General features: G+C 35.5%; 1 protein-coding gene across 1 annotated transcript; it reads left to right on the top strand.

Annotated features, from left to right (window-relative positions):
• Positions 1-256: 256 nt before the first annotated feature.
• Positions 257-15,603, top strand: tbc1d17 (TBC1 domain family, member 17). Its single transcript, XM_030141719.1, has 17 exons — positions 257-374; positions 3,707-3,802; positions 3,886-3,963; positions 4,097-4,208; positions 5,065-5,248; positions 5,432-5,543; positions 6,058-6,228; positions 6,332-6,457; positions 6,552-6,655; positions 6,745-6,839; positions 6,951-7,067; positions 7,767-7,867; positions 8,704-8,803; positions 11,676-11,773; positions 11,896-12,012; positions 12,525-12,611; positions 14,825-15,603. The coding sequence occupies exons 1-17, from the start codon at positions 348-350 to the stop codon at positions 14,987-14,989; spliced, it is 1,890 nt and encodes a 629-aa protein (XP_029997579.1). The 5' UTR covers positions 257-347; the 3' UTR covers positions 14,990-15,603.
• Positions 15,604-16,010: the final 407 nt, after the last annotated feature.

The raw sequence follows: 16,010 nt of genomic DNA, 5'->3' as shown, positions 1-16,010 counted from the left end.
TCCTTATGCCTAGTACATATTTGTGTAATTCTAAAATTTAAATTACACATAAAAACTTTGCAGAAAGACAAGAAACCTGTGTTTTCTGATCAAAATTAACTATTACCAGTCAAAACCTACCAGCAGAATAACCAAGGAGTGTTATTAATGTGTTTGGAGGTGGTTTATTATAGTATTTAAAACCATTTTGAGACAATATTTATAAAAACCCAATAACACACGTCCATCTGATTGGCTGACTCATAGCTTCACCAGTCTGACGTAGGTCGAGGGGCGGGGTTTCCGTAAGCAGGAAGCATGACGTAACATTTGTTGTGGAAAACCTGGGACACTTCAGCGACGGAAGAATGGAACAAAACGTTGAAGATTACAAGGTACTCTCAACTTTTATCGTATCCAGGAGTCAGTATTCTAATAAGTGAATATCCGCGACACGTAGTGCTGATATTTTGAGTGGAATGTGACGGATTGTGTCAGTGGTAGCTAGGTGATAACATGTCAGTAACATGTCGAGCTAGCTAGCTGTCGTTTACAGTACGACGGAGAGAACAGTACGTATTTAAAGTTCCAAGGTGTGCTAAATGGTGTCATCTGGACCAGGTCTACAATGACGGACTGTTGCGTAGGTAGTCTATAGCTGTCCACTGTGAGTCCGTCGCTGTAAAGTGGACCTAAGTGTAAACATTCCAGTTGTATTTCTGTGACGGTATGTGCTTCTGAGCTGACAGAATAGCCACGCTGTGCTGTAGTCATGTGATATGCGTCAGCTCCTCATAATCACAATAATCTGCCACAACGACGGGTCATTATGTGATAAACACTCGATTAATTACGTCCCAGTTCTATTTGACGAAGTAGATTGTGGTTTGTGCATCGGTGGGCTGTAATGAAGTACTCTACTTAAGTATTTTGTTACGGAAGTAAATCTGTCTCATCAGATTTTGAATTATAAAAGCTATTGAATTTCTAGCACTGAATTTTTTTGCACTGAAATTAAGTATCTGAATTTTTTTTTGCACTGAAATGAAGAATCAGAATTTTTTTGCACTGAAATTAAGAATCTGAATTTTTTTGCACTGAAATTAAGTATCTGAATTTTTTTTTGCACTGAAGAAGATCAAATTTTTTTTGCACTGAAATTAAGTATCTGAATTTTTTGTGCACTGAAATCAAGTATCTGAATTTTTTTGCACAAAATCATGTCTGAAATTTTTTTTGCGCTGAAATTAGGTATCTGAATTTTTTTTTGCACTGAAATTAGTATCTGAATTTTTTTTTGCACTGAAATGAAGAATCTGAATTTTTTTTGCACTGAAATGAAGAATCTGAATTTTTTTTGCCCTGAAATTAAGTATCTGAATTTTTTGTGCACTGAAATCAAGTTTCTGAATTTTTTTTGCACAGAAATCAAGTATCTGAATTTTTTTTTGCACTGAAATGAAGAATCTGAATTTTTTTTGCACTGAAATGAAGAATCTGAATTTTTTTTGCGCTGAAATTAAGTATCTCAATTTTTTTTGCACTGAAATTAAGTATCTGAAATTTTTTTGCACTGAAATTAAGAATCTGATTTTTTTTTTTTTTTTGTACTGAAATTAAGAATTTGAATTTTTTTTGCACTGAAATTAAGTATCTGAATTTTTTGTGCACTGAAATCAAGTATCTGAATTTTTTTTTTTGTTGCACTGAAATTAAATATCTGAATTTTTTTGTGCACTGAAATTAAGAATCTGAAATTTTTGCACTGAAATTAAGAATCTGATTTTTTTTGCGCTGAAATTAAGTATCTGAATTTTATTTTGCACTGAAATTAAGTATCTGGATTTTTTTGCACTGAAATCAAGTATCTGAATTTTTTTGCATTGAAGAAGTATCTGAATTTTTTTTTACTGAAATTAAGAATCTGATTTTTTTTGCACCGAAATCAAGTATCTGAATTTTTTTGCACTGAAATTAAGTATCTGAATTTTTTTTTGTACTGAAATTAAGAATCTGATTTTTTTGGCACTGATGTATCTGAATTTTTTTTCACTGAAATTAAACTGAATTTTTTTTTGCACTGAAATTAAGAATCTGAATTTTTTTTTTCACTGAAATTAAGAATCTGATTTTTTTTTTTGCACTGAATTAAGAATCTGATTTTTTTTTTTTTTGCACTGAAGTTAAGAATCAGAATTTTTTTGTCTCTGAATTCAACTATGTTCATAAATTTCGAATTAAAAAAATCAGACGCAAAAAAATCAAAAGCAAAAAATTGAGATGCAAAAAATTCAGATCATACATCTGTGCTGACCATCTTCCTGCATCGGTGTCACATGACCAACCTAACATAACTCGACTGGCTGCCTGTCGGTTTGACTTGAGATAGAATTATTGCTTATCCTTGGTGTCCTGGATGTGTGATCTGAATTTTTTGCTTCTTGAATTTTTTGCATCTGAATTTTTTGCTTCTGAATTTTTTATTCTAAATTTATGAACATAGTAAAACTGAGAGACAAAAAAATTTAGATACTTAATTTCAGTGCAAAAAAATTCTGTGCTAGAAATTCAGTGGCTTTTATAATTCAAAATCTGATGAGACAGATTTACTTCCATATTTTGTTCTGATACTTAACACTCATACTCCAGTACGTCTCAGGAAAAAAAAATATTGTACTTCTTAGACCTCTACATCTGACAGCTTTGAAACTTACCACTTACTTTTGATCCTTTTGGCCCTTTTACTTGCAAAACATTAAGTTTGAATGCAGAACATTACTTGTGGGGCAGCAGTTCTACACTGAAGTATTCCTTCATTTTCATAACCACTACATACTCCTAATATTCAGTGTCTTCAAATTTTCAGTGTTTATACCAACTGTTGAACCGTAACTTACTGTATCTGTGTAGAATGTTCCAAGTATCCTCTCTGACATTAATAAATAAGTGATTAATCCGTAATAAATATTTCAGTGAGCAAAGAGAGTGTCTTTTGTAGGCTTTATACCAGTCAGTTACGGAGGAAAAACATCTGCTATTACATATTATCATGACATGAAGACATGGAAATATAACAGCCACAGTTCTGATTAAAACTGAAAATACATAGAACTGTCTCGAGTTGTTGGGTTTCATTTTCATTTATAATATCTAAAGTGCATTTCAACAGTTATTGTGCAAGTATATGGTACTATGATGTTTTAATTTTTGAACATTTTGAGTTATTTTAGAAAAGTTAGCACACTTCAGGTAGTGTTATTTTGGATATTTTTTTTATTAATGTTGAATTTGAAATTATGTCAGAGTTGACCCAAATGCTTTAAGGATTCTTTTTCTGAATGTATGTTAATGGCATATACTGTTTTCAAGAAACAGGCCATAGTTGATGTTACCAGAGTCACTCACTAAAATCTGAACTGTTTTTGTTTAGCAATCAATTACTTACTGGTGTTTTTTTTTTTTTCTTTTCCAAGTGTCTCTGCCTCTAGACATATTGTTTCTTAAACTAGACCTAACTTTATACAGGAGAATAGTGTTTTTGTCCCTATTTTCTGATATTTTTATTGAAGCAAAAATGAAGAACTAATTGATCACCAGACTAATAAATATAGTTTTTGTAAAGGTAGTGGCAACTTTGATAAAAAATCAACTAAATATACACAAATGTGCTTCAAGAGATCCCTCTTTATCTCAGCTTTAACTTTTCTGGTTTGTTTTTCCTCTTCAGCTGATATTCGAGAAGGAGGGGGTGTATCTTCATACCAATGCCAAGAGAAGTAACCAGGACACAACCATCCCAGGCTTCATCCGCATTGTTGAGCGGGTAAGCAAAACTGTAGAAGTCCACATACAAATAAGCAAGTTCACAAAGTGCTCTTGGGATTATTCACCGTGAATTTATTTTAGGCTGGGGTGCCAGCTTTAGAGTGGAGTCCACTGGAAGACGAGGGACGCAGTGCCCCCGCTGTGCTCTACACCAGAAAGGTCAGTAACCATCAAGACTTGAGTATTTTTTAATTCAGTGTGCTACAGTGTTCCTCAGTGTTTACTGGTGTCAGTCTGTTTTTGAAAAGTGTAAAGATAAGATCTAAATAAAGATGTTTTTCTCACTACTCAGGAGGGAGAGGGAGGGGAGGAGGACACAAACTTTGACCCAGGATACGAACCAGACTGGGCAGTAATCAGCACTGTGAAGAAAGATCGAGACCACGCCCCCGTCAAGGAATCAGGTGTGGTTTACATTTTAAACATGATGAGTAGAAGAAAATCTTTTGTATTGTCATTTTCTATCACAGTAAAATCATACCCTGTGATAGAGAAACTTTAAATTCAGCTGTGACAGGGTTTAAAGTAAATCGGCTTCGATTATCTTCTTGTTATAAGCAAGTAAAGCTGACATTCTTTCAAAATGGAGGCTGTAAGCTTTTAGATGAGAACAGTAGGCCTAAGCAGTCCACATAGTATAAACTGCAAACATCTGGCATTCATTTAACTCTGTATAGATGAGATCAATATTTTCAAGTTTTACTGATTTTAACATGATAAGTTATAACAGTTATATTCAAATCACATCTCAGTCCACTTCACTTAGTTTAAGTATAGGCTTAGGACATATCTGATTCAACAAATTTAAATGTTCCTCATACACACACTCTCCCACCCTTACACACACTTACACATACTCTTTTTCTTTTATTCTTTGTCTTTATTTTTATTGTACCTTGTATATTATTGTTTTATTTCTATTGTCTTTCTTTAGGCTAATGCTGTAATGAGGTGAGATTAATTTTATAAGTCCCACAGGGTTTTCTGATCTCACATGCACATTTTGTTCTTTCCTTGTCCTAATGTTTCATTTGTTTTTGAATGAAAAATAAAAAATAAGTAAGTGGTCCTGCTGTTCAAACCACATTCATTTGCACAGCACAGGAATTCCAATTATGTAATCATGTGAGAACAGTTTTACCAAATCTCAACAGGCAGACTCATTTCTGCCACCACCTTGTACGTACCGTCATAGTGCAAACTGTTATGTGAACATAAAATGTCTTAATGTTATTGTGCTGTGGTGTTTTTTTGTTGCAGGTCAGTGGGCGTTCTCTCTGCCTCTCTCAGAGCTTTACTCCCTTCGAAGAGCCCGGTTCTCCTTGGGTCGAAACTTCCTGGTGTTGACTAGCAGAGGGGGCCACCCACTGCCCCCTCTCCACTTTCACAGAGGAGGAACCAGGGAGTTGCTTAGAGCCCTGCATCGTTACATCATTCTAGACCCGTAAGTGTCATCATTCTAATCTTAGCAGCACTTTGTATTATGCTGTTAGTGTAGCAGCGCTTCTAACTCATCTCATGATCGCTTTAAATAGCAGATGTATAGTTTCACATACTGTTGTTTATTTCTTCGTTGACTCATCACATGATTAAGGCAAAAATGTCACATGGTTTCTGTTGTTACTAGGTCACCGGTCGATGGGCGACTCTTTCTCGCTTACCCCAATGACTCAGGTGAACAGTCTCAGGCCTTTGACAGACTGCAGCTCCTAGATGACGGGGGTTCAGATCTTGTCACGGTAATTTTTCTGTGTTTGTTATGGGGAAGAATTTATGAGAAATTAATACATTTTACAAAAATTATCACAAAATCTGTCAAGGTGTATTGATTTTCTGATCAGTCCTGCAAAAAATGACGTCACTGATAATTAACACATTGATAAGTTTTTAATGGATTACAGTGCAAAGAGTTCATGACAAGATAAATCTAAATGGATGTGTTTATTTTTTGTTTTGTTTTTTTATGTAGTATCTTCAGGTTATATAACATTTGTGTAATTAAATTATTTAAAGTTATAATTATTTATATGAGCACTTTCTTATTTCCTTTGTTTTTATTGTTTAGCTTTAATATCTTATTGCTTTATCTGTTGTAAGACTTGCAAAACTCTGTTTCTATGTCATTTTCGTCCTGCTCTCTGAAGCAGTGGGTTGCATTTTGTATAAGAGGTGCTGTATAAATAAAGTTTAGTTAAAAGTAAAGTACTTTTATCTATTCTTATTGATAATTCTGCTGTCTTTCTCCTTGGGCAGAGATTTATCCATGACCCTTATGCCACAACTTTTGGTGGCTTCTCCAAAGTCACCAATTTCTTCAGGGCAGCCCTTCGGCCCCCCGAAAGCCCCATCCACCCTCGCACTGTTCAGGATCCTAGTTTGCCCCCCCAGCCTGATGATGAGCCAGGATTTGAGCTCATCACCTGTGTAAGAAAATGAATATTTTGGCGAAGAAAATATTAGTTGTATATAGAGTTGAAGAGACATGAGATTCTCAGTTGTTGAAGTTGGTTTTTGCCCTTTTATGCAGGGGGTTGAGCTCGGTCCCAGACCAGACGTAACCAGAGGTCAACCTCTGGACAAATGGGAAGAGTTTCTGGACCCTGAGGGTCGTGTACAGAATCCAGAAAGGATCAAAGAGCTCGTGTTCAGAGGGGTGAGATAGTAAAATGTAATACTATACCTACTATCAGAGACATACCCCTGTTTATGTTTCAGCTGTGTTTTGATGTCATTGTATCCTTTCACAGGGTATCACACCAACCCTGAGGAAGGAGGCCTGGAAGTTCCTCCTGGGTTTTTATCCATGGAACAGCACTAGGAAGGAAAGGGACGACATTCTGCGGGTTAAAACGTTAGTGCTTTCAATAGACCATATCACATGTTTTTAAAGCTGAGGTAGTGATCTGCTTTAATGCTACATAATTCTTCTGTGTTCTGTAGAGATGAGTACTTCAGGATGAAAGTGCAGTGGAAATCAATCAGTGAGGAGCAGGAGATGAGGAACTCCCTCCTCAGAGGATACAGAAACCTGATAGGTCAGCTTTACTATCTGTCAAACAAAACAGAAGATCTGTTCATCCCACTGGTCAGCTGCCCGTGAGAACAGTAGATGTTGAAGTTAAACTGTCTTTGTTCTTTTGTGACAGAGAGAGATGTCAGCAGGACAGACAGACACAACACATTCTTCTCTGGGAATGACAATCCTGGACTGACTCTGCTTCATGATGTGCTGATGACGTACTGCATGTATAACTTTGATCTTGGTATGTGAACCAGTGAAAAGTGATGAGTATCAAAACAAACTACAAGTACGTAATCTAGTCGTTTAAGTTCATCATAATTTAGTTACCGCATCAAACTCATAAACCTTTAGCCTGTACGCTGACGTACCAGCGTGTATAGTTCCTAAAAATCCATGAAAAATCTGCTTTCCAGTAATTTAAATGTTAGCCTGGAATTCAATTACAAAGAACCATGAGAAACATAGAAATAATATTAAATGTGATTGGAATATCACCGTCACGTTAGTCTTGTAAAGTTGTATTGACCAGTCTTGCTTCTAAATGTTTTTTGGGGGATAATAAGCCATGATCATTGAAAATAATAATGCAGTCTATGCAGTCGAGTCAGAAACAAAGCACCCAGATAGTGTGGCATGCATGAAAAAAAATCTGCAGGCAATAAGACGAAAAAGTTTCTGTTAAGATCACTTTCAGCCTGTAAGGGTGAGTTCAGTGAGATCTAGTTTGAGAATGGAAATAATTCCTAAATTACGCTGAGGTCAGTCTTTAAACAATCAGTTGAACTTCAGCAACAAACTGATGGATCCTGTATCGTCATATTGTCGCACAAAAATTGTAGCAGTAAAGACACACAAACTACACCAGGATACATGTTACCCTCTTTTGTGGTTATACTGCTAAAAATAATTCCCCCATTTCCCTTCCTTTGTTTCTTATCAGGCTATGTGCAGGGCATGAGTGACCTCCTGGCTCCTCTCCTGTTTGTCACCCAGAATGAGGTGGAGTCCTTCTGGTGTCTGACTGGCTTCATGGAACTAGTGGTTTGTACAAATATTCCTAATTCTCTGGTTTTGTTACCCATGGTCACATATCAGTTAGGAAGCAGAAATGAATAGAAAGGCTAATGCTGCTACTGCAGCGCAGCACATTTATGTAAAAACCAAGTAAACAAATGCAAAGTGGGTTTAAATTTTCCTCCTTTTTTTCAGGTTTGGATTATTGTTACATTTTATATTTATATTTTCAGTTATGATTCTTCATCCATTTGACTCTTTTATTTCTGAAGTACGATTTATAACTTTTGATATTAGAATAGTTATGATAATGAGCTGTGTACAAAGATTTAACAAGTTATGCATTGGATTACATTTATCTATAGGGCTCATAGTTGTTTTTTTTTTACCCCCTTACGTTATGTCAGTGTTTTTTTTAAATGTGGGCCCCCCTACAAAAGGCTCAAATTCAGATGTCAGCAGCTTTTTTACAGAATTTTGGTAAATCTAGTTTTATTCATGTTGCACCTACACCCTGGAACAGCATACCAAAAAACCTTAAGTTTAGTTCATTTTTATCCTTAGAGCAATTTCTATTTTTAATTTCATCATATTTTTCTCATAGCTATTTTTTGTTGTAGCTGGTTCCTTGAGTTTTACTGGCCCCTGTGGTTTTACCTTTTATTGTTTTTATCACCGCTTTGTTCAAATACTACCTGGCTCTGTTGTAAATGAGGCCTCTACCTCAGTATGTTCTGAGAGGAAGTAAAAGTACATATAATGGCAGTCATTAAGAAGGTAGACGCATTTGTTGTGCTCAGTTATGCTTGAAATCCAAGCAGACACAATCGATCTGAATTTTTTTTTTTGCTCTTTCTCTGCAGCATCAGAACTTTGAAGAGTCTCAGGAGGCCATGAAGCAGCAGCTCCTTCAGCTCAGTATACTGCTTAAGGCGCTGGACCCAGAGTTATGTGACTTCCTGGGTTAGTCAAATAATGTTCATCTAAAGCGACTGGATTATATTTAATATAAACTGTAACTATCCCTGAGGCAAGGCTGTGCCCTTAAAGCAAATAAAATGTCAGAAAAATAGGACAGAACCAAGAATAAAGCAAATAAATGGTGTAATTTAGTGTCGGGGAGGCACAGTGGCACTCTGGCTTCCTCCCACTGTCCAAACACATGACCCTTAGTAGGTTAACTGGTCAATCTAAATTGCCCATAGGTGTGTTTGTAAGAGTGAATGATTGTTCATCTGTGTATTAGATTAGATTCAATTTTATTGTCATTGCATGTCACAAATACAAAGCAACGAAATGCAGTTTGCATCTAACCAGGAGTGTTTTAGCAGTGATTAAAAATTATATATTACAGGTTAAAAAATTGCATATGATAGGTATTATACATATTATACAGTGTGTACAGGATGTGTGGTATGAATGCTATATAGTAGCAATCTAACATAGTAATAACATCCAAGCACCTTATGTAGTTGGACTACACCTACTTTTCAAACCACCGTAGATCACTTAAATCACTGTTACACTTTATATCACTGCTACACTTTTATCACTGCTACTTTATATCACTGCTATACTTTATATCACTGCTATACTTTATATCACTGCTATACTTTATATCACTTTTTCACTTTATATCACTGCCCTGAAATGTGTAAATACAATCAGAAGTCTTTATTTACAGTATTGTACAGGAAGCTCTTTTAGAGGAAGTTCTTTAGCAAGTGTCTTTTAGAGTATATATACTAACCTTAATGTCAGCCTGGTTACTAACCCACTGTTTTGTGTTGTTTTGTTTTGGTCTGTCTGTTTTTTACCTCCGCCAGGAGGTGTTGGGATCACTTTGCTTTGCGTGCGTGCGTATTTGTTTGTTTGTTTGTTTGTCAGCAAGATAACTCAAAAAGTTATGGACAGATTTTCATGAAATTTTCGTGAAATGTTGATACTGGCACAAGGAAGAAATGATTACATTTTGGTGATCGGGGTGGGGGGGAGCCACGGGGGGGGGCCCCACTGGTTGGCCTTGGCGGAGGTCTGCGCTCTCTGAGTGCTTTTCTTGTTCTTCTTGTGCTTTATGCAAAGCTGCTGAGTACTTGAGTTTCCCTTGGGATTAATAAAGATAAATCTATCTATCTATCTATCTATCTATCTATCTATCTATCTATCTATCTATCTATCTATCTATCTATCTAGTATACATCTACTCGAATGTCTAATATGTACACTAGTGCAAATATCCTAGTACTGTAGGTATTATGTTTATGTATATGTACAGGGGTTGGACAAAATAATGGAAACACCTTCACCTCAAGATGATAATGCCCCAATCCATACAGCTAGAATTGTTAAAGAATGGCTTGAGGAACATTCTAATGAGCTGAGCATCTCGTATGGCCGGCACAGTCCCCAGACCTCAACATTATTGAGCATTTATGGTCAGTTTTAGAGATTCAAAGACGTCGATTTCCACCGCCATCGTCTCTAAAAGAGTTGGAGGGTATTCTAACTGAAGAATGGCTTAAAATTCCTTTGGAAACAATTCACAAGTTGTATGAATCAATACCTCGGAGAATTGAGGCTGTAATTGCCGCAAAAAGCGGACCTACACCATATGAAATTATATTTTGTTGATTTTTTAAGGTGTTTCCATTAATTTGTCCAACCCTGTACGTTTGCAACATCTTTGAGAATGAACAAATCTTTAATGAAGAAAGAATGAATGAAGAGTAAATATTGCAACAACATGATTATGCACAGTCATGTACAGTCTGTTGAACAGTAGAATTTCAGAAGCAGAAAAAAACTTTACTTTTACTACTGGGTCCGATCAAGCGATAACACGTGGACACATTTCGTGTTCAACAGTCTCTGTCATGTGAGTAGAGTAACTTATATGCATGTATTATACATATTTGAGTGGGTATTTATAAGCACTTTAACATTATGTATGACAAAATTTGGGGAGATAAAAGTTTTAGGTGAAAAATGTCAAATTACTGCTCAGAAACACGTGGACTTGAAGCGGACATCCATTTTTTTAAGCTTTACGCAAACATTCAAAAGATGTGGTTCTCAACAGAAACTGCTATCAAGTAGGACAAAACCTTTTAGATATTATGCTCAACTATGCTGAAAATACATTTTGGAGTAAAATATTGAAAAGTCTCTGTTTTATTGACATGAGAATGTGGTAACATGTGGAGAGGTTGCCATAGTAACACGTGGACGACTCTTTACCGTTGTATGCATCACCCAAAATGTACCAAAAGATCATTACTCTCTGAAAGTTTCACGCAAATATCTGAATTATAAGTAACTTGAAAATTAAAAATTGGTATTTTTGTGGTAACGTGGACAGGGCCTTTTAACTCACAAATGTTCAAACTCATAAATCAGTAATATTCACAAAATAATGAAATCTAATATGTGAAACTTAACAATTGTCAATATAATCAACAGATTAAATGAATATTAAAAGTTTTTAGATATAATTTTTAGCGTCAAATTCGAGCTATGCTATGGTGTAAAAAGTACAACTGCTAAAATTGGTTGCAACTTTCTTTGTACAAGTGATATTTTAAAAGGGATAAAAAAAAGAGCCCACTTGATAAATGATGTGTGCAAATTTATTTTCTTTATTTACTTATTTATTTACTTGATGTTGATTTTTGCTTGATCGAACCCTACTATTACTTTTTGGAAGAGCAGTGGAAATTTGGTGCGGCTCTCAAACCTACACAGAGTCAAAACACAGTTAAAAAGCATGAGTTAAAGTTTAGTATTAGATGTTTGTCATGAGTATTATCTAAACCAAACTACACTCCGTGCCCCACAGACTCTCAGGACAGCGGTTCTCTTTGCTTCTGTTTCCGTTGGCTCCTCATCTGGTTCAAAAGAGAATTTTCCTTTGAGGACATCCTGACTTTGTGGGAGGTGAGTGTAAAGCGTCTGCATTTTCAGAAGGCTGTATGTAGTAATAAATGATTCCTCTCCTCGATTGAAAAGAGAAATTTCAAACATTGCTCTTTTTTCTGACATCCATCTTCTTCACTCAGGTCCTCTGGACTCGTCTCCCGTGTGAAAACTTCCACCTGCTCATCGCCTGTTCGATCCTGGAGTCTCAGAGAGGAGAGCTGATTGGTTCAGACCATGACTTCAATACTATCCTGAAGGTGTGCGTTTGATGCCATAATAGTTTCATATTGGGATACATATCATTGCATTGGTTAGTTTTTGTTTGAATTGTTATCTTTGCTTCCAACTGCCTCAGAGATGATTTTTACTTAATTTCTGTTAATATTGAATATATATTATATATATATATTTTTATCCATGGCTATAATTTTAAATCTCTACCACCTAAATTTAAAAAAATGTTGTGCTCTGAGTATAGATAATAATTTTCTACCATAACTAACCATCTACTTTCTTCATATCTTACTTGGGAAGAAAAATCTCCCATTAAGCTTTGAAGAAATATTAATATTTGTAAACTATCTGGACAAAAATATTGGGACACATCATGTCTACAGCTGTAAGATGTCCTGTTCATGGTGATTAGACATATAGAAACACCTAAATTCAATGTGTCTGAATACTTCTGTCCATATAATGTATATTATCAAGTGTGATTTATATATTTTTTAAATTAATTTTACTCATTTTAATTGTGAATGATCTGCAGCACATTAATGAACTGACAATGAAGTTGGACCTGCAAAGTGTTCTACGTGGCGCAGAGGCCATCTACCTGCAGCTCATCCAGTGCAAGGTGAGAAGAGTTTTATGAGCAGATGCATGATTTAAAGCTTTAGTTCAGTGGTTCCCAACCTTTTTTGGCTCGTGACCCCATTTTAACATCACAAATTTCTGGCGACCCCAGACATTTAAAACAGAGATTTTTTTTTTTTTTTTTTGCTAAAATTAATTTGTTTTTGATCATGTAATAGTTTGCTATCTATAGTTGTTGCAATAAACATTAATTTTAGATCCCATTTAGTCTATATAATGTATATTATTTGTACATAGGCAGAAAAGCCAGGTGTAGATTACTGCACAAAGGGAGAATAATTTTCCTTGGTCAGGATATGTGCAGTCAGTCCAGCTGTGATTTACAAGGCTGACAGTTAATACTGAACAAACAAGAACTGAAACTATGAATTATGAAAGCTGCAGCATCTGAAACTGACCACAATGAACATTTGAAAGATAAACAGAACCACAGTGCTGCAGTTTCAGCTTCACAGTTTGTCATGTCTTTTATGGATTGGGATTGTCTCTCGACTCACCATATATTTTTTATTAATACGTTTGTTTTTTTTTTCTTAATCAATTACGAGAAATTCCAGGCGACCCCACATTGGGTCCCGACCCCAAGGTTGAAAAACACTGCTTTAGTAGTTGATGTCAGTAAAAAAATACCAGAATCTTTCTCCTCTCAGACCAAATCAAAAGAGTAAATATAAAAATAGATGACCTGATGCCATTCCATGCCCCTAAAGGACAAGATACTCCTCAGATACTCTGTATTGAGCTGTTCCTGTAGTCACATAGCACAGAATTTGATCTGCAAACAGTTAATTTCAATTGTCAATTCATTTATTTTACCTCCCTGCCTGCCTGATAACGCCTGTGATAAGCCATATCCTCTTGAATCAGCTGAAAAATTCATTGTATAAAAGTTCAAAACAGGAAGGAAACTTTTAAGCGATATGTTGTTCTCATGAGATAATAATTCTGTAAAAATAACAAAAGATCAGCTCAGCTCATTTCAAGTTTATTTAAAATATGCAAAGAAAAATAAACAAACTAATCCTACATTAGTGGCTAGAAATAAAACGTCAAAAAAAAATATAATGACTTGAGAAGGAGTTGGAGGAAGTGTTCACTTATTTAGTCCCACCCCTTCTCAACACAACAGTCAATCATAATTAATTCCCCTGGATCTTTTATGTAAATTGTTAATTACAGTTATCAGTTCATTTATTTTACCTCCCTACCTGCCTGATAATACCTGCGATAAGCCATATCCTCTTGAATCAGCTGAAAAATTCATTGTATAAAAGCTCAAAACAGGAAAGAAACTTTTAAGAGATGTGTCGTTCTCACAAGACAATAATTCTGCAAAAATAATGAAAAGATCAGCTCAGCTCATTTCAAGTTTATTTAAAATATGCAATAAAAATAAACAAACTTTAATGAACCTAGAGGTATCGTAAAGCTATGATTGTTTTTAAGTGAGAAATACTGAAACTGTAAGCACCGAGTTCATATGTTCATTTGTTTTGGTTTTTTTTCCACTTTTGTATGTATAAAATAGGAAATATGAAAAGGGCTCTAACAGATAATGTCTGTATGAATGGTAACACTGGAGATATTTTGTCACCTTTTTCAATAAAATTAAAATGGAAAAAAAAAAAAAAAAATCCTACATTAGTGGCTAGAAATAAACACTCTCAAAAAAATGTCATGACTTGAAAAAGAGTTGGAGGATTGTATAAACTTAATTAGTCCCACCCCTTCTCAATACAACAGTCAATCATAATTAATTCCTCTGGATCTTTTGGTAAATTGTTAATTGCAGTTATCATCCTCACAAAAATACACATACATACACACCTATACAAGACATCCGTAGAAAATGATGCATTACTGTTGATTAAATTATCAACAGTTTGTAGAGTAGTTTAAATGAACTTACACATAAACATCTACTGCAATAAAATACTCACATTACTGCAGTAGACACAGCCAAGGATCATTTTACTGTGCAATGACCACTTAAACTTTTCATTCTTGAGGTATATTTTGCTGATATGAGTGTCCCTAGAGTTCAGGACAAAAAGTCATATCTGATTTTCATTTACCTTTACACAAATAAGAGTAGACTTCACATTGTCACCGTTTTACTCATTCATATCTGGTGCTTAAATCGGACTTTTCTCATCTTTTGGTACAACATTCTCTCCTCCTCTGCCTCTCCAGGAGCTTCCGGTCAAGGTGCAGGGGGTTCTGGGTCTCTACGTCCCATCCAGCTCTGAGGAGAGCAGCCCTGACTCCCAGACCAGTGAGACCGATCGCCTCCTCATCCAAACCCAGGCCGGAGCTGCTTCATCTAATCCAGCACCACCACCTCCTACTTATCCTTAAATCCGAATTGCACTGACAGTTACTCCGACGATATTTATGAAGGAAATGAAATATATAGTCCCAACGAGAAGCAATGCTGACTGTTTAAAAGGTTGTTGTTGTTATTACTGCTTCCCACCAGCTGGGGGAGCTGTGGAGACGTTTGTTTTAAATGTACCCATGAATGTTCCTATCATGTGTAAACACTTTAACTGTACTCGCTCTTTTTTTTTTTGATCCTCTTTGTCATTTCTTTAATTGTCCAGTGTCTTTTCCCACGAACAATTACTCCTTTCGATGCTGCTGTGATAATCTTACATATTGTGTAGTCGTCGTTTTTATCTCTTCTTGTCTGAGCGTACCGTCGCTGCATTTTGTTCTGTTTAGATTTCACCACTGTCAACCCCGTCCTCTTCCCACTGTTCCAGAAAAGGGATAAAAGTAAAAGTATAAAGGATAGACTGCCTAGCAGAGCTTTGGTGGTACAGTACTGTAAGATGCCATTCCAGTCCTATGCAAAGTTTCTGCATGCCTTATAGTTTTCATACCTGGTGCGGTAATGTTTGTAATTATATGTACGATGTTATAACATTTTCATCCACTGATCATTACCAAATAAATGGTTAAATCTGAAGGAGATATTGCATTTAATCCCATCATTTATTACTGTTTTCTTTCTGAAGAGGTACCCAATATGTGAAATCTCAGTTTTACATGATTTCCAGTATGCTTTTCAATAATTCCATTTTTATTATAATCGTTTTGTTGTCTGTCTGTCAGTCCGTCTGTCCATTCAAAGACATAATTATTGGAAGAATGCGTTGAGATATCTGAACCAAATTTATACTGTGGATGCATCTTGGCATGGACCAGAAGCCTCTTGAAAATAGGTGGCCTTGACCTGCTTTTTCGAAGTTAAATGGCCTTGTGCATTTATAATATCAGAGTACTTTCAAATATAAATACACTACCAGTCAAAAGTTTGGATTCACCTGGTTTTTCTTTATTTTCATGACTGTTTACATTGTAGATTCTTACTGAA

Source organism: Sphaeramia orbicularis, chromosome 8, assembly GCF_902148855.1.
Source record: "Sphaeramia orbicularis chromosome 8, fSphaOr1.1, whole genome shotgun sequence".
NCBI lineage: Eukaryota > Metazoa > Chordata > Actinopteri > Kurtiformes > Apogonidae > Sphaeramia > Sphaeramia orbicularis.
Note: the sequence above shows the minus strand (reverse complement) of the source record. Positions and strands in the feature narration are given on the sequence as shown.